The 18,244-nt window shown below is 52.8% G+C and overlaps 6 protein-coding genes across 6 annotated transcripts; 4 read left to right on the forward strand and 2 right to left on the reverse strand.

Annotated features, from left to right (window-relative positions):
- Window positions 1-2,882: 2,882 nt before the first annotated feature.
- PODANS_1_19720 (uncharacterized protein) lies at window positions 2,883-4,721 on the forward strand (the record flags this gene model as incomplete). Its single annotated transcript, XM_001907402.1, has 4 exons — window positions 2,883-2,887; window positions 2,971-3,100; window positions 3,411-3,549; window positions 3,613-4,721. The coding sequence occupies 4 exons, from the start codon at window positions 2,883-2,885 to the stop codon at window positions 4,719-4,721; spliced, it is 1,383 nt and encodes a 460-aa protein (XP_001907437.1).
- Window positions 4,722-5,525: 804 nt separating this feature from the next.
- PODANS_1_19730 (uncharacterized protein) lies at window positions 5,526-6,022 on the forward strand (the record flags this gene model as incomplete). The annotated part of the gene is made up of 2 exons (XM_001907403.1): window positions 5,526-5,815; window positions 5,881-6,022. 2 exons carry the CDS (start codon window positions 5,526-5,528, stop codon window positions 6,020-6,022), a joined length of 432 nt encoding a protein of 143 aa, XP_001907438.1.
- Window positions 6,023-6,063: 41 nt separating this feature from the next.
- PODANS_1_19740 (uncharacterized protein) lies at window positions 6,064-7,354 on the forward strand (the record flags this gene model as incomplete). Its single annotated transcript, XM_001907404.1, has 2 exons — window positions 6,064-7,005; window positions 7,097-7,354. The coding sequence occupies 2 exons, from the start codon at window positions 6,064-6,066 to the stop codon at window positions 7,352-7,354; spliced, it is 1,200 nt and encodes a 399-aa protein (XP_001907439.1).
- Window positions 7,355-7,824: 470 nt separating this feature from the next.
- PODANS_1_19750 (uncharacterized protein) lies at window positions 7,825-9,021 on the reverse strand (the record flags this gene model as incomplete). The annotated part of the gene is made up of 2 exons (XM_001907405.1): window positions 7,825-8,493; window positions 8,557-9,021. 2 exons carry the CDS (start codon window positions 9,019-9,021, stop codon window positions 7,825-7,827), a joined length of 1,134 nt encoding a protein of 377 aa, XP_001907440.1.
- A 3,645-nt stretch (window positions 9,022-12,666) lies between these two features.
- Window positions 12,667-15,022, reverse strand: PODANS_1_19760 (uncharacterized protein; the record flags this gene model as incomplete). Its single annotated transcript, XM_001907406.1, has 5 exons — window positions 12,667-14,232; window positions 14,315-14,610; window positions 14,667-14,762; window positions 14,827-14,928; window positions 14,983-15,022. Coding segments are annotated over 5 exons (2,100 nt in total), but the record flags the coding sequence as incomplete, so codon positions are not given.
- Window positions 15,023-16,056: 1,034 nt separating this feature from the next.
- Window positions 16,057-17,535, forward strand: PODANS_1_19770 (uncharacterized protein; the record flags this gene model as incomplete). The annotated part of the gene is made up of 2 exons (XM_001907407.1): window positions 16,057-16,524; window positions 16,744-17,535. The coding sequence occupies 2 exons, from the start codon at window positions 16,057-16,059 to the stop codon at window positions 17,533-17,535; spliced, it is 1,260 nt and encodes a 419-aa protein (XP_001907442.1).
- Between the last annotated feature and the right edge of the window lie 709 nt (window positions 17,536-18,244).

Raw genomic sequence — 18,244 nt, forward strand, 5'->3', positions numbered from 1 at the left:
TTCATCTTGGAAGCGTTGGCAGGTTTGAGGCCGTTGAACGCTGAGGACGGGTCGTGGTGACTTTGGGTTGAAGATGAGTCAAGCTTCACATCCTCATGCCGTGGACAGAAAACGGTTTTGTCAATGGGGAAGCACATGATTCCCTTGAGAAATATGCTGAAGAGTATCCATAGGCCCCAAACACGATAGCCCTTCGGTGAGAGATATGGATAGCTGTGAATGGATCTATTATGCCTTCCAGGGCAGCCAACAGGCTTTCAACCATAGTTGACAGGTTCATTTGATATTTCAGAAGGCCCAAGTTAGATACCTGAACTACCTGACGTAGAATGGCTGCAGTGTTGTCCAGAGCGTATATAATCCCACGGGGATAGGTGATGGAAAAGAAAAGCGGGGAGAAGGCCACCCGTCTGGTATACAGAGATCTGGCTCCCAATAACTGGGTCACGAGAGAAAAGCCAAGCACAAGAAACCGCAGACAGCTATGCCGGTGAGCACGTCACTGCCCAAACCAATGGGCCGGAATCCAAGTCACTCCTCAAGTGGACCGGGGCTCTACACCGACGACTAGGCTAAGGCAGGATCATGTACAAGCATTCACATAGGAGAGCGCCATGCTGGAGAGCTGTGACGAATCCAGAACCCTACACGCAGATCTCCCGTCCAGTCAATGGCCAACCGGGCTGACGGGAGGCTTTGTGTCTCTCTCGGGCCGGATGACTCCTCAGGCCTCGAAAGCCACCCCCGTCCTATTCATACCCGAATCGATAGCCTTTGTCCACAACGGGAGGGACGGGTAAGGTAACTCCAAGACTTTAGCTTCAAAGTGGGGATCTTGGGTCGAGAAAAAAGAAAATTCGAACCCAGCCAGGTGCCGCTGCAACATCGAGCATGGTTTCTCGGGTATCTTTGTGCTCCCATCCCATCCGATACTATCTTGTAAGGTGTAGCCACAGCGAAGCATACTTGTCATGGACCAAAGCCACCACAGGTCTTGCTCGAGATCTCGACGTCGATGGCGCCGCCAAAGGGTGTGAGATTTCCCTGGGCAATCCAACCATTGAGGTCGGTGAAGGGTGGAATCATGCTTCCAGCAAACTCCCTGGAGAGTTGGAGGGTGGCCCGGCAACACGGTAGGCGACCCCCCTGGAAGGGGCTCGGTGGGGTTTTCGAAAGCAGAGATCTCTTCTCGAAAAAGCTTGACGAAGCGTTGCCGTTGAGAAGCTTGGCAGCGGGAGCCCTGAGCCTCACAGGGACTATTACATAATATCAGTCGTCGAGGTCACATCCAAGGCCATGATCGTACCTCTGTAGGGAAAGGACCTTGCCGTGTTCGATGCAGGAAGACGCACCTTTACGTTGCCCCCGACCTCCTGGAAATCTCAGAGCAGGTCATTGGAGAGCTAACAAAGGCCTACCCTGAAGCTGCCGGGGAGCTACGTGGGATTCTTGGGTTGGCATCACCAAAGCTGTGTTCGTGTTGCCATGTCAACATCATGGTGATCGGGGAAGCCACCCTGAAAAAAAGATTTGCAAGAAATGCCTCTGTGAACTTGACAAATGGACTAGCTTGGGGTGGCTGGCAGGCTGGGTGGGCTGGACAACAGCTTCGCAAGCGGCCGACGTCAATGTCAACGTCAAGATGGGATGTCACAGACTCCAGATGGCACATTCGTATCGCACGCAGCATTGTGGGTGGCGCGCTGTCGGCGGTTTGGTATTGCATTCGCCTCGATGAAACTGAAGCAGTTCTGCTATTGGCCCAGGCCAAAGCATTGGACGTTCTTGCCACCGTCCCCCGCGGCAAACCGTTCATGAAACCCCGCTTCAAACCCATTTTGAGAGGTGCCAATTCACGAACGAGAGAGGTTCGTGGTAGGGATTGTGGAAACAAAGTTCTAAAGCTCGGTGCCACCGCAACACGCCGTGTCTGCCAAGCTGGGCTGGCTCGAGTGAGAGGCGAATCGAAAGAATCTCACGATTGACTCACGCGGCAAGCAAATCAAGCCCTGGAGCAATTGTCGCATGGTGTGTCGTTGGGCTGGAAGCCAGATGCAGCAGAGAGAAGCCCAAAGATTTGACAAGCAAACACCCCTCCCACCTTCCAAGTACCTCAGTATCTTAGCCATGTACCTCGAGCGGTCGCACGACCATTGGAACCACCCGGGCATCCTGGTGAGGACGGAAAATATCACAGCAAGGATTAGCATGAAGGAGGGGCTTATCGTCGTGGGCGCCAAGTGAGGGGCAGTCTGAAGCATCGCCAATGTCTGAGAGGGGCAGCTCCGTGCCTCACGGCAATAGAATCACCACTCGCCGGACACGTCACAAGGGAAGAAGTCAAGGGAGCACAGAGAGTAGTCACAAGAGAGAACTCGAGATGATATTATTTTTTTGAAAAATTCCAGCTGTTTGTGATCGTGATCAACAGAGCCCTCGAGTACTTTGGTCACAGTAACCCGCTACAAGACGCAAGCTGCTGCAGTGAAGGCAGCCTGACCGGCGGGGCGGCAAGGCGCGGCGTTCCATTCTCCAATCAGAGGCCGTAGATTTCGAGGGCTTGACCCGCTTCCTGCTCAAAATTTTTGTGGTCTGTAGTGGGACCCACTTAAATTCTGCCTCTGCTGTCTTTACCCCACCAACCTGCCTCGCCCCTCCTCCTCTTGCCCTTAAAAACTTCAACCCCTCCAGAAATTCTTGACTTCCTCTCCCTCTTACTTCCTCCGTCGGCATACCTGATTCGAGCAATCTTACTGCCACTTCAGTACGTTACCCTTCTCGCATCATCAACAGTCACCCTCATCGAGAAGAACATCGCCTTCTAACATCATCGCGCAGCGTATCCCTCAAACTTTTCGATCTGTGATCGCAAAACCGTCAAAATGGGGTAAGTCGACCTTTCATCACCATCGCGGGCATCGTGACCTCGACCGCGACTCGGTCGAACAGCATCACTGACTTCATCAACAGCAAGGAGGACAAGACTCACATCAACGTCGTCGTTATCGGCCACGTCGATTCCGGCAAGTCGACCACCACTGGTCACTTGATCTACAAGTGCGGTGGTATTGACAAGCGTACCATCGAGAAGTTCGAGAAGGTCAGTTTTCCCCTCATTTCCCTTCATTTCCTTCACTTCCACACATTTCGCACACATCGCATTCACTGGCGATTTGGGCGGTTTTTCGCCTGGTTCACCACATTTCCCCGCCATTTTCTGCCTGCCTTTGTGCTGCCCCTCCTCTCATCATGGTGGGGGAGGGGCACACAAAAACGCACAGTTGGCAAATTTTTTCGAGCACGGACCCCACTTACCCCGCGATTCTGCCCTTCGCTCAACACCACCATCACCGCCATCATCCATCATCAGACTTGACAATGTCGAACATCGTGACTGACTTCATCAACAGGAAGCTGCTGAGCTCGGCAAGGGCTCTTTCAAGTATGCCTGGGTTCTTGACAAGTTGAAGGCCGAGCGTGAGCGTGGTATCACCATCGATATTGCCCTCTGGAAGTTCGAGACCCCCAAGTACTATGTCACCGTCATTGGTAAGTTGACACCTGTCATGCATCCTCTGTCCTCGCATCACGCTGACATGTTTGCTCCTCCAGATGCCCCCGGCCATCGTGATTTCATCAAGAACATGATTACTGGTACTTCCCAGGCCGATTGCGCCATTCTCATCATTGCCGCCGGTACTGGTGAGTTCGAGGCTGGTATCTCCAAGGATGGCCAGACCCGTGAGCACGCTCTCCTCGCCTACACCCTCGGTGTGAAGCAGCTCATCGTCGCCATCAACAAGATGGACACCACCAAGTGGTCCGAGGCCCGCTTCAACGAGATCATCAAGGAGACCTCCAACTTCATCAAGAAGGTCGGCTACAACCCCAAGACTGTTGCCTTCGTCCCCATCTCCGGTTTCAACGGCGACAACATGCTTGAGGCTTCCACCAACTGCCCCTGGTACAAGGGCTGGGAGAAGGAGGTCAAGGGTGGCAAGGCCACCGGCAAGACCCTCCTTGAGGCCATCGACTCCATCGAGCCCCCCAAGCGTCCCACCGACAAGCCCCTCCGTCTTCCCCTCCAGGATGTCTACAAGATCGGCGGTATCGGCACAGTCCCTGTCGGCCGTATCGAGACTGGTATCCTCAAGCCCGGTATGGTCGTTACCTTCGCTCCTTCCAACGTCACCACTGAAGTCAAGTCCGTCGAGATGCACCACGAGCAGCTCGCTGAGGGTGTTCCCGGTGACAACGTTGGTTTCAACGTGAAGAACGTCTCCGTCAAGGAAATCCGCCGTGGCAACGTTGCCGGTGACTCCAAGAACGACCCCCCCATGGGCGCCGCCTCTTTCGATGCCCAGGTCATCGTCCTCAACCACCCCGGCCAGGTCGGTGCTGGTTACGCCCCCGTCCTCGATTGCCACACTGCCCACATCGCCTGCAAGTTCTCTGAGCTCCTGCAGAAGATCGACCGCCGTACTGGTAAGGCCGTTGAGGAGAGCCCCAAGTTCATCAAGTCTGGTGATGCTGCCATCGTCAAGATGGTTCCCTCCAAGCCCATGTGCGTTGAGGCTTTCACTGAGTACCCTCCCCTCGGTCGTTTCGCCGTCCGTGACATGCGTCAGACCGTCGCTGTCGGTGTCATCAAGAAGGTCGAGAAGGCCGCTGCTGGTTCCGGCAAGGTTACCAAGTCCGCTGCCAAGGCTGGCAAGAAATAAATCATTTCTTCCACCTAAACAGCAAAAACAAAAATTCGCTTCCAGGGACACAGGTCATTGGCCACCGAAAGGAAAGCGTCACGCGATGTGTGTTGGCGCTACGGATCTCTTGGCTCAATTTGAGCAATCGGTTATTTGGTATGGGGCACAATTTTGAGGAGGGAAAGGTCATGGGTTTCTGCGGCAAAACTTTCTCATATGTGCTTTAGTACAAAATAGAGTCCCTTAGAGGTGATCACGAACGTTATGATCTTTTCTACTGTGAATATGTGTGCTTTGGTGTTGCTTGTGATTGTTACTCTCTCTTGATATGTTGTTGCCTGAGGTCATCACCTTTGCCTCTCTGAAGGTGGTGATGCTTGTCCATGGTGTTGTAAGTTGCGTGCTGGCAAGCAGTTCTCCAATGATGTCATGCCGTTCTGTGGTTCCACGCCATGATCTTGGCTTGTCTCTTCCCAAGCATCGACTCTCCCCACGTGGGGCCAACAACGAATCCGACAGGCAGACCGACCTCTTGTTCACCGACGAGTTGAGACCCTCATGCCAATACAAAAGAACACCACCGCGGTCCAGCCATGCTCAAACATGATCGACCGAGCGTTACCCCTCACTCGTTTGCTTCTCTATACTGACCGCCCAGAAAAATAGCCCTCGAGATGCATCACTATCCACGTCAGCCTCGGGCTTGGCTTCTCGACATGGTGTTTATAATATTCTGCTGAAGCAGCGTCGATATCCTCCCAGGCTGTCCCAGTTCCTATCGACATGAGCCTCATCTGCCAATAACACCCATTTCGTGTCTAGATGGCCAGGCAATCTTCGTGGTCCTCGAGGACTCTCGCTCACTTTCGTCAAGGCGGCAAACTGGAGCCGTTCAGACTTCTCAGGCAAGATGCTCGCAACCTTCGGAGGCGATGGGTGTCGGACTGGACAGTCTTCAACCAGCTCGTGGTAGCCAGCGCTGTCTACGTCTTTTTTACCAACATCCTGCCCGGCATCACTTTTGCGAGTGATCTGTACGTTCTCACTGGGAGATCGTGGGGGACGATTGAGGTTGTTTTTAGCACTGGGTTGTGTGGTGTCATCTTTGCGGTGTAAGTCACTGTCTGGTAGGAGTTGGTTATGGGTTTGGGGACTAATGGGATGTGCGTTGTGGTAGGTTCTCTGCTCAGCCGTTGACTATTCTTGGGGTTACTGGGCCGTTTTCGGTGCTGGCCGAGAATTTGTACGAGTTGTGCAGTGATAGCTTCAAGGTATGGTTGTTTGTGTATATATATATAGATATATATATTTCTTTTTGAGAAGCTCAGTCTGACTGGATTAGGTGCCCTTCCTGCCTGTTATGGCCTGGTCTCTTATCCATTCGGCCTGGATGCATTACCTTTTGGCCATCTTCAACGCCCACGACTGGACCATGCAGTATGTTACAGACTTCAGCGCCGATATATTCTCGCTGCTCAACAGCATCATCTACTTCCACAAGGCCGCCATGGAGCTCAAGCGGACGCACGAGCAGATGCCGCTGGACTCGTTTCTCTACGCCATGATTGGCGCTGTTGGGACGTGTTTGGTTGCTATACTCCTGTCCACGGCTACAAAGTGGAAGCCCCTTTTTGGGCGTGTCATCCGGATGGGATTGTCTGAGTATGCAGCTGCGATATCGATTATTCTGTTTGTTGGGATTCCGTATATTGGAGACCTGGCCGACTTGGATCATGGCCGGCTTGCGGTGCAGACTTCTTTCCGGCCGACGAATCCAGAGCGCGAGGTGTTTTTTGTGAGGTTCTGGGAGCTGCCTGTGGAGTGGGTGTTTATCTCGATCATCCCAGGGGCGATCATCACGATACTTTTCTATTTTGACCATGAGATCAGCAGCATCATCTGCACTGTCGACCGGTACGGGGTGAAGAAACCTGGAGGATATGCTTGGGATATTGCCTTGCTGGGCACGACAACGGCCTTGTGTGGGATATTGGGTATCCCGCCGGCCAACGGGCTGTTGCCACAGGCACCACTTCATTCAGAATCCCTGCGGCATTGGGTAGTTGATGAGGATCAAGTTGTTCCGGCCCCCGAAGAAGAAGAAGGAAGCGGCGCCCATACGAACCTTGTTCCCAGGGTCTACGAACAGCGATACTCCCACTTCCTGCAAGCAGCCATGATAATGGTGTTTGTCAGCCCGCCTTTCCAGCGAGTCTTGGGTCTGACACCGACTTTCGGTGTTGGCGGGATTGTTCATGTTTATGGGTTATCAGTCCCTCAGTGTGAACCCTATGCTGACGAGGTTCTTTCACTTGCTCACACCGCCATCTGAGCTGCCCGAGTTGCCTGCGGGGGTGGGTTGGGGAGGGGTGCATGCTTATACTGTCACGCAGATTTTGGTCACGGTGGGGATCTTTGCCGTGACGCTTACGGTTGCGGCGCCGGGGTTTCCGCTGTTGATCATCATCTTGGTGCCGGTGAGGTTGTGTGTGATGAATCGGGTTTGGGGGAGGGAGACGTTGAGGTTTGTAGATGGCTGGGCCTGTCGGGAGGGGAAGCCGGAGGATGATGAGATGGTGGGAGGGGATGAGGGGTTTGTGGCCGGGGGAAGAGACGTGGAGGATGGAGGGGAGAGGTCCAAGAGTCAATGACAGCAGGGGAGGGAGGTGTCTGGATGCCGAGATTGGACGATGTTTGGGAGTCCATTCAGTTTCGGGGTCCGGGAAGAGATGCCTTTATCATTCTTGAGCTCATTTTGTCACTGTCAAAGGTCGACATCAAGCATTAGAATAAGCACTTCGAACTTATTTGGCAGTTTTTTTTTTTTTTTTTTTTCCATTTTGCAACTATCTACCTAACCGAACACCCGGCTCCCAAGAATCGAACAGCCAGTTCTCGAGAAGGGATTAAAAGAAACTATGAGAGAAAGCCAACCGAAAACGCCTTGGTGTCAGTATCTGGTGTACACAACTTCATACCCATCGCTTTGAAAATGCAAACATCTATCATCTTTGCCCCGCCCCCATTTACAAAACAGTCGTTAATCCTTGGCAACTCGTGTACATCTTGCTTCAGACTCAAAAAGAAGGAGAGAGAAGACAAAAGAAAAGGCGGGCATGTTTTAAACATCACCATACCGGCTGTTCTGGTTCTGGTTGCCATTGTGATGCCCCTGGCTCTGGTAGTACCTCTGGTTTCCGAAACCGGCTGCCCTCCTCGAGCCCTGAGCGGACTGCCGGAGGACGTTGAGCTCCTCGTCGCTGGAGGTGGTGGCCGTGCTCTCGGACTTTCTGAACCCGCCCTGCTTCCTCCACTTGCTGCTCATCATGACACCGAACACCATGCAGGGGTTGAACACGTTCATCACCACCACGGCAATGAGGATCATGACCGACTCGAACGCGATGAAGAGATCCTCCCTCGCCATGAGGGGGCCGTTCCAGCCCTCGGACAGCTCCGCGACACGGAAGCACGACCGCCAGAAGATGGCAACGGTGCTGACCGCGAGCGCGATCATGATGGCCTTGAACATGAACCCCTGACGGATGGACTTGGCAGGCTCGGCTTGCTCGAACCCGGCGTCGGGTCCGTAGGTCTTTTTGCGGTTGCGGACCCGGAGGAGGAACTCGCCCGACACGGCGAGGAAGACGGCGAGGATGAAGACCTGGAAGGAGAGACCGGCGATCATGATGTTGTTGCCCATGTTGAGGAGGTCGATGTCGTCCGAGGCGGCGGCGATGCCACCTCCCGAGGCTTGGAGGACAAGAGAGACGACGTCGCAGGGGATGAACTGGTTTTGGTCAGCACTCTGGCCTTTCAAGATGTGAAGAAAAAGTTGGGGCGGGCGACTCACGATGCGGGTATACCAACCGGCGGGCAACCTGCTGCTCTCCTCACCATAGACGCTCACCACCTTGGCCAGGCAAGTGTAGATACCTGCAGCCAAAAACGCCGGTCCAATCGTCAGAGTCACAATCTGAATCATGAAGCCCATGTCGTCCCAGGGGTTCTTGGCCGATGCGGCTCTCCCGGCGTAACCGATGATTTCACACAGCAGCCCAAGACACATCATGACGGTGAAAAAGGTGCCCTGGCGGCGGGAGCGGAAGTAGGTGATGATGAAGGCGATGAAGGAGACGCCGAAGAGGGCGGCGAAGATGGCGTTGGTGGTGAGGGAGGGGATCTTTTCCCAGACGCCCTCGATGGGAGGTTGGGCGTCGAAGCAGAACTGAGCTGTTGTGGCGGCGCAGTATTTCTCCCACGTGTCGTAGCCTTCGGGAGCAGGCCCGTGGTTGTCTTCGTTGACGGTGGAGGACATTGCGGCTGTTGGTGGTGGTGATCTGTTGGGAACGGTGTTGGAGACGGTGGGGATTACGGGCTAGGCCCAGTGGATAACGATGGTTGGGAGGTTCAAATACTGCTGTGTGAAGGTGTCGTTGCCTGTCTCTTATGTCCGATGAGTGGAAGTTGAAGAGATGGTTGTATACGGAGTTCAGGTTCTTGATCCCAGGCGAGAGGGAGATAGAGGGGGTATAAGAGTGATAAGTGGAGGGGAAAGAGACTGATATCACAGCCTTCTTGTTGTGCCTGAAGGTTATAGTTTCAGCTGGAGCATGTCTCGGAGGACCGGGTGTGGTAGAGATTCAGGAGGAAGGGTCTTTTATGAGAGGTATGTTTGTCCATTGTCTGTCTCCGGTCCAGCCCCCCGTTCCCTTCACCATCGGACCCCGGGCTCCAATTCTTTCCTTTTTTGACCCGTTACCACACACGAGGGATTGTTCTTTTGTTTGGTACCACCGTGACGTACCCCCCGTACCTGCCCCCGTTGGTGCCGCCGAAGGGGAGGGGGTTGTCCTTGTCTCGGGAGGGCTATGCTGTCTGGGTGAGATACAGGTCTCACCTATCAACGGGCAAGGGTCTTGGTCATCTTGGGTCCGGGCATTAGGGCCTTGTAGACGTGGGCATGGGGAAAACAGAGAAAGGTGACGCAAGCAAATGCAAGCAGATGAGAGGTTGGCTTGTTCCGAGCCATTGGATCTTCGTGTCAGGTAGGGTTCTGACGAGAGGTTAGTTCAGTACAGTAAAGTGTATTGCGTTTGTAAGAAACAAACAGGCGGCAGGTTCTCAAAAAATACACTGCCTCACTGACCGACCGACGCAACGGGTCGTGGCTCGTGGGTGAGACCCAGCCTTGTTCGCCTCGTGGACGTTGCAACCTATCGACCCGGTACGGAATCAACGCGCGCCAGCTTCCTCCCGTTGGTGATGTCGCACGGCGTGATGCGCTGAGGCTGGTTGAGCGTTGGATAGGAATTTGCTGGTGTGGTGCGATGGGATTTCCGAATTCACGTCCGACCAATCCTTCCTGGGACGACCGCAAAGAGATCAACAGGGGGCTCTCGGATGCATTGGCTCGCACTTTTGTCCGGCTCTTTGGGTATCAGTTGTCGAAAGTCTTCCTCGAGCGGCGGTGTATGTGGCACCGTTGCTTCGGCGCAAAATGTTGCTGTAAAAGCGGGAGTTCCCATTTTGCGTGGGCGTGGGCGCGGGTACGGAACCGGAGTGCTATTGACATCTGCAGGGCCGAGACCAGCCGTATAATTGTTCGCCAGGCCCACGTATCTGATTCTAAAATTCCGATTATGCCACATGGCGGCGTGTCATCTCCCAAGCGCGGAATTAGTCCTTTGTTGGCGTGGTGAATTCCGAGCAGGCGACACCTCTCATAGGTAGTTCAGCATCGTGACCATCGAGTACTAAATCGTTGATAAGAGAAGAAGAAGATCATCACCCAAGTGAGCCGCAAAGCGCTCTGGGTATCGGTAATCTGTAATACCTGATCATCCTCTCATCAGAGGTCAGTGTCGACGGAGGTCGCGGATAACAAGGCGCACGTAGCCAACACAGGCAGATCCGAATGGGGTCATTTTTGGCAACAGAAGGATTCCCAACCGGGCTTACTGACATGGCAAACTGAAAGCCAAGACATCTATAAGATACCCTCGCTCACCGTCCCTCTCGCCTGCTCTGTCCTCGATTTCTTCAGCTTTTGTTCCTGTCTCACACAGTGCCTCCATTCCTCTCCCATACTTCCCGAAAGGACCGACAGTTCAAATCCTCGCTGAGACCCCGAAGAATAATAACATGCACTGGAAATGTATGTTTCTTCCTGATCTACACACCAACGTCTTCCACCACTTCCATGGAACAGGAACCAAAAAATAGGAACAGGCATAAGATCATCCCCTTCCACATGTCAACCGGGTTTAGGCCTCTCAACACAATGCATGCGATTAACCTGAGACATCACATTGGAACAGAAACTGAGATCCGTCCCCTCTCCAACACAAGGTAGGGTTCCATCTTCCCAGATCTGTTTGCGTCACCGCACCAAGCAAAGACCCTTGATCCAACCACCACCCAAGTATCAACTCGAGTTTTCTTCTGTCGGCCCTAATCGCCGCCCCCATTGCATGGAACGGAGCCGGAGCAACACCTCGTGCAACCCGCTCCCGCCTCTTCCCGCCGCCCAGCTGTGTAAGCTGAGCGCCCATGCCGCCCACCTGATTGGCCAACCCGACAGGTTGGGCTCTCACTGTTTCATCCTGCAGTACGTACACACTATCAGTAAGGCTGGCGCAACAGCCAACTCTGCCTGTAATGACACATACGGTATTTTACCCCATCCTTGAGCCGGGAATCTCTCCTAGATCTCCTCACCCCCTCCCCACCCTTCCAGTCGAATTCCGCCCCGTTTCCCCCGGTTGTGTGTAGGACGAGAGCGTATCATCTTCGGCCCGAACGAAAAAGCAAAGCACAGAATACAGATTCAAGATAAGATCTGGCAGGCGGAAAGGAAGGATCTCGTACATTCGAGATCTGGTGCGTGGCACAACTCGCTTGCCTGAACCGTTCAGTGGTTGATATGGCTGCCTGCCCCGACTCACGCCGTCTTGTCAATGCCCTGGCAGGGAGACATGGTGATAAAGCACATCAAGTTCCCACCGCTTCTTGACTCTCCTCTCTCCGATAAAACCGATGACACCCAAAACTTGGAAACATCTCCATTCAACTCCCAGCATCGCACCCACGTGGACTTAATCATGGCTGGAAAAGTAACGGTGAAGCTCGCTACCTCGCTACCATGGTCTGGGGATGGCACCCTCTCAAACTTCTCTTCTCTTCAGCCAAAAGAGCCACGGGGCCGGAGGGTAAATTGGAGGTACAAACAATAGGCAGTGAAAACAAAACCGCGAGGACCGGGACCCGATATCATCATCCATCTGTCGGTCTTTCTGGCCGAGTTCCAGACGATGACGATGAGACAGGCCAGATGTCTACTCTATCTCGCGTCTCAGATCTCAGATCAGATCTTCAAATCCCAACTAACCCTCCCGCTCTCCTCAAAGGGCCACTGAGACGTAAATCTTCAAATCCACTTCCACAGATCTTGTCCATGAATATCGCCCGACTGTCATTACTCTTTGCATGCGTATGTCTGTATCTATCCAACTGTAGTAACCATGTATACCTATGCAAAACAAGACAAAAAAAAAAAAAAAAAAAAAAAAAAAAAAAAAAAAAAAGCCTCGCAACCAGCAGTTCCAGGCCACAATGCCCAGCGACCAGATAGCGTTCTGTTAATCTCGGTCAAAGGCCTTTCCCATAGGATTATTTGTCACCCCCCTGACTGTTCTTTTCCCAATCTAGAACCCAAAGAAAAACCAATCTTGAATGAATGAAACAGCTCATAATCAAACGCCAAAATGCATCATCCTAATCAACCTCTCACTTCTTCAACCCAACGCTTGCAGCCGACCCCTTCCTCGAATGCACCGACCCGCTCCCACCACCCTCATCCGAACTTCCCGCTCCACCTCCCGGACTGCTAGCAGTCAACCCAGCAATATCATTCGCGCTCGTCGTGACCCCCCCGACGGCCTTACCTTTGCAACATTCCTCGTCAGTGTTCTTCTGCCCCTCCTTCCCCATCAAGAACAGCAACAGCGTCGGAGAACTTACTGGCACCCAGACTAATTCCCCTCCCTCCCCTCATAGAGTCAAAACTCATATGACTCCCTCCCGTCCCCCTCCTCTTTGGAGTAGTCATCATGTTCATCATCCCCGTCATCCCCGTCGTGGCGGCGTGAGGGCCAGTGTCGCCAGCTGGACTGTCTGCGAACCCGTCCGTCATCTCCGCTTTGGACACGGGCGTGTGCGGGGAGTTTGGGTAGTCCTCGCCACCGGAAGCAGCTATCTCGGCAGCTAGGTTCCCCTTGCTAGCCCTCGGCCTGGCAATCCTACTTGTCCTAGGTGGCAAGACGGTGGGTTGGAGCTGTAGCTGCTGCTGTGTTGTCGGCGAAGGGATGTGGCTCTCCCTCGACCATGGCCTCTCACGGTCCTGAAACTGTGGCAGGCCCTTCGACTCAAACTTCAACGGGCTTTCTAGCCTCTTTGTAGGTGACACCCCCCATTCACTTTGCGCCTCCTCCATCTCCTCCCCAGTCCCGGCCGCGTCCTCATTTGAACTCCCATTCAACTCCACGACCCTCACTGTTTCTTCCCCAACCGCTGTGCTGACATCACTATCAGCCACATCACTTCCCCTAGCCAGGTGGCTTCCCCTTCTTAGCCCACTCTCCATCTTGACCAAGTCTGTGTGCTGTTTTCTGACAGTTCTATACCGCTCATACTCCTCCCTCGTATGCTCCGCCCCAGTGAAACTCTCCAGCGCATCAAAGACATGCTGGAAAACCAACTTGTCCACGTCCCTCGCCCACAAAAAGTCCAGGTGCTCATAGTGTGGGATCTCGTTGGCTAGCGTTTGACTAGGAAGCTCCTTCAGCATGGCCTTGATATCGACCAACGAGTCACTACCTCCGTATACGAGCACGATCGGCGTCTTGATGTTCCTCGTCGGGTACCTAGCGACTTTGGTGTACTTGTTGCTGGTGGCTGAGATCAGGGGCCGGTGGACATCGTCATCATACATCTGGAAGGACTTGGTTCGTATGATCTGGAACCAGTGTACCACTGATTTTGTTGAGGTGAACGAGTAGAGATGAGGGTAAGCGGCCAGTTTCTGCGAAGTGCTGATGTTTTTGGTTTGCCAGTTGAAGAGAAAGGAGAGACCTAGATCGATGAGCTTGGTGAACAGTGGTGGATAGAGGATTGACTGCCACATGGTGGCCGAGCTGAGTATGGACCGCCGGCCGAAAAGGAGGAACAGCACCTGTGGCGAGGCCTTGACCAGAGCGTCAACTATGCCGTTAGACAAGCCCGCTGGCGACATGGCTGGCGCCAGAGCGATAAAGACATTGACCTGCTCGTTGAGCTTGGGGTGGATGGACAAGCTGGCAAAAGCCTGCGCGGTGCCTTGGGAGAAGCCGATGTAGGAGAGGGACGGCTGGCCGGTGATCTCGAGAATGTAGCTGATGCTATTAGGAATATCGTGGAGGGCAAATTGGTCAATGGAAAAGTTCCAAAACTCAGTCGTCGTGGGGGAATATCGGATCGACTTTTTCGAGTACTTGTTGCCCCTGTTGTTTCCGAGCTAGAGATATGATCAGCCATGTGCCCTCTCCTCGGCACCCCATTTTGAGGTTACCTACCCAAACGTCAAAACCCTTCTCCACCAACGCAAAGGGCAAAGCGCGCTGCTCATCCGTCAAGCAAACCCACACCTCGCTGTTCATTAGCAGCCCATGGTGCAGGTAAACCACCTTCTTCCTGACGCTGGTCGGCCCGCGATTCACCCTCCGTTCCTCCTCCCCCTTCCGCCATGCAAGTCTGTGTATTCCCAGCAAATACCCATCCTCGGTTCGTACCACGTGTTCCTCGGCGGTGTAGCCAAACATGGCACATAAATCGACGAAATCGGAGGCATCGCGAATCGAGGCCGAGACCGCTGGATTTCACCGTCAGTATTGTTACCCCTAGCATCTTCCAGCACAAACAACATGCATTTTCTCCTCTGCTCTGCCCGCTTCTGCGCTGGACTAGTCCACCTATTAAACAGACGTCTCGAGATCCCGTAACATAGCTGTAATAACGACGGCGCTGAACAATATGATTAGCTCGGGAGCTCAATCTGGGTGGAGATCAAGATAGGGGGCCGTCTCACGCAAAGCAAGCGTAAATATTCGAATAAAGGCCTCGAGCCCTACAAGCAAAAAGGATCCAACAAGGGCGGCATATTCGGTGCTATTTCTCCCAAATAAACCATCTTATCAGTAAATTGTTGTTGTCTCTCTGCCACCACGGGGTGTGAATGTCTCACGGGTTAAGGCGCCCCAGAAAGGGGACAGGCATCTTGGCGGGCTTGCTGTATTCCACTGGTTGGCTCTTATCTGACGACCATTGGCGCGCTTTTCGTATGCCGGACGTTGTTTGGGTGAATTTGTGTAAATATCAATCAATCTGAAAACAACTTGCAAAAGGGAAACATTCCTATATCGTACAAAAGGACCGTAACAATCTTCTCGGAGCGAGCCGATTGGGGGTGCGAGGCGAGGATCGAGGGAAGCTTGCTCCACCGCCTGTCAGAAGGTTGTTAGTTAGGTGAAGGCTGCTGCTGAAACGGGGCGATGTGATGTCACAGGTGTCAGAGCGTCACATGCAAAATTGTTGGAGCTTGCTGTGCCGTCCCGCAATGTATGTACAGCTTGCATAGTACTCCGTAGTGTGGAAGTCTTTATATTGAACAACTGGCACGCTGGGTTCTTTTGCAACGAATTCAAAGTTTGGAGGCAAACATTGTCTTTTCATTATTGATGCAGGGCGTAAGCCTGGGATGATACGGATGATATCAGGGTTGCGTGTGGCCAGGGTTGTATATGGCATGCAATATCCACCCTGTCATGGTTGTTGTCACCCTCGGTGTGGCTAAATAAAGGCGTACCCAAAACATGGCCTTCTGAGTAAAGTTCATAAACAGAACACGAGCAAATGGCGTAAACGCCTATCTCTCAACAGCTAGTGACTCCGATGGTGTAAACCACCGCCTGACTGGCCCGCAGGGAAAATAAATATCTTCCCCGACGCACATGCAACAGGGTAGGTTGACCACAACCATCATCACCATCAACCCTTGTCATTGATTCGGCAGAGTGGATCTTGAGGATTCATCGAAGAGGGAAACCATTAAGAAGGTGTTTGACTGTCAGCTACGGGTCAGAGCCTGACAGAGATGAGCAACCTCCTCACTGAAGGGTGCTTTTAGTTCTTTCCAAACCAGTCCCCTTCAGGTCAAATCATCTGCCAAACTCGGTTGAACGCCTTCGTCACGTCGAGTATTCTCTGGTATCATCAAATCCAATCCATATCGCCATTACTCCTCTGACTAGTGCTCATTATGACTTACGCATCTTCTAACAAAATTCCTCGCTGGCGGCCGTTGACCCTCACGCCTATCAAGGTAAAGGGCCGCGGTCGCAAGCCGAAGTGGCAGCCCCCCAACCCTGCGCAGCTTCAGAGCTTGATGGAGGAGCGCCGAAGGAAAAGAGAGGAGGAGAACGGCCACGATGATGTCGACGGTATTTCATCCAGGTCTTCCAAACGGTCCAAGCAGTCCTTCCCACCGAAGTCTAGGCTCGAGTCGCTACCCCCCGAAATGCTCTGGCCCATAGCCGTCAGGTCACAGAACCTGCATCTCCTGAGGGTCAGCAAGTTTCTTCGAGGTCTCTTGTCAGACAGATCATTTGAACTCGAAATGGCTGTGGCGGCATTCGGCCCAACATGGGATATGTATTTCGGCCGGCCGAGGAGCACTACTGGTAGCCCTCCTGAACCTGAACAGTTTCCCGGGGACCCCAAATTCCAGGTCAGTGTTATGCTCTATTTTGATTAGCGAAGCGTGTCTCCGAAAGCTTGCTGCCCTCTTAGCCATCCTTCGAAACCGGTTGGCTATTTGAAAGAGTTTCCAGGATCCTTTGAGGTGTGGTTGAGCAATGCTATCCTACTTTTTAACATCTCGACCCAGCCGTTCCATATTATGACATCGCCTTTTGACCGAACACAGCGCTGACACGTCTTTCTATAGGGCAATGTGCTTGCTGCGCGTCTCATGCATGACACGCGCTACATGAATGTTGATTTCATCCTCAAAGCCCAGCAGGTCTGGTGTCGCCAAGAGCGCACAGAGAGGCACATGGAAAAAGCGGCGTGCATCTTGTGGAAACCGCCGACCCAGGTACAGCCAAAACAAGAGGGATCGGAAGCCAACAAAGACCAGCGAGCTGAAGAGAAGCAAGAACTTGGATACAGGGAGCGAGAAGTGGAGAAGATCAGGGAGAGGTTCGACGAAGACTGGCAAGAGTTTTGCGACGCCTGCCCGTTTAACAACACAACGAAACTCGAATATGAGATCGGAACGAATACGCAGGGCCCTAAAGGCGGCTATCTGGACCTCCACCCTTTGACACCAATTCCCGATCGGATCTTGAAAGGGCCATTTGACTTGGAATCAGTCAAATTACTCTTCTGGCTGGTTCGTGGAGGGGCCCGCATATTGCCCGAGCACAACTGGGAGGCCACCAAACACGGATTCGAACAGATCATGAACATGGAGAGTCGGCTGGGCATCTATGTGCTCACCCTCTTCGACATTCTCGGCGTGTTCAAGAAGGAGCATTGGCCACCATTTTTGCTCGACGAGAAAATGAAATGGGTCAAAGAGACAAGGCGGGTTGAGATGTCTGCTCAATCGTGGAAGTACCGTCTGTCCATTCTTGCGCATCGCATGTTTTTGTCGCGCCAGGAACAGGAAGAGAACTCGCGCCTGGGACGGGATAGTTTGAATAGTGAGAGGAGGGACAGGGGACCGAGGAGGTGAGACTGCGGCGTTAATGACCATCCTTTGTCTCCAGCGGGTTGTTCATAGAAATAGCTCTTTTGCTGTATGGAAAAGCGTCAATATAATAATTGCAAGCTTACTGGCTCTCTGTGGCACCCTCCCCACAAAGTGATTGGCACAGCAAAAGTAAGTTAACGCATATCAGACTACAAACCATGCCTCTAAAGCAAATCAACGGGCCTATTAACTATCCCCGAAGGCCTGTTAACTATCTTGAAAGGCCTGTTAATTATGCTTCAAGACATGATGTGGTCCAGATGGGTAAACCTACTTTTGTGTGCCAATTATTTTGTGGTGGAGGTGACTCTCAACATATACACATGGCATCCGGGCCCATAAACCACCAAGTCACAGGCAAGTATATAGCCAAGGATCCCTTCCCTTCCTTGTTGGCATTTCCAGCTCACTGACGTAGCTTTCCTTCGCTGGTAAACAGGCTGTATCATTTGGCTTGCAGGATAGAAGACACACAGCGGCTTCTCTCATATCGGACTGTCTCGTCACACGCTATAGGCAAGTAGGCAGTATCATGTCGCAAAGAAGAAAATAGACCCAGATATACCATTTCCCGTTTGCCGAAAGAAAATAAAAGCGTGCAAAAATGACATCCCATGCTCTGTGTAAGCCATGATTTAAATGACCCCCATGATGATGGTTCGGGGATTGGTCTTGATTATAACGACCTTCT

Source organism: Podospora anserina, chromosome 1, assembly GCF_000226545.1.
Source record: "Podospora anserina S mat+ genomic DNA chromosome 1, supercontig 4".
Classification (NCBI taxonomy): Eukaryota; Fungi; Ascomycota; class Sordariomycetes; order Sordariales; family Podosporaceae; genus Podospora; species Podospora anserina.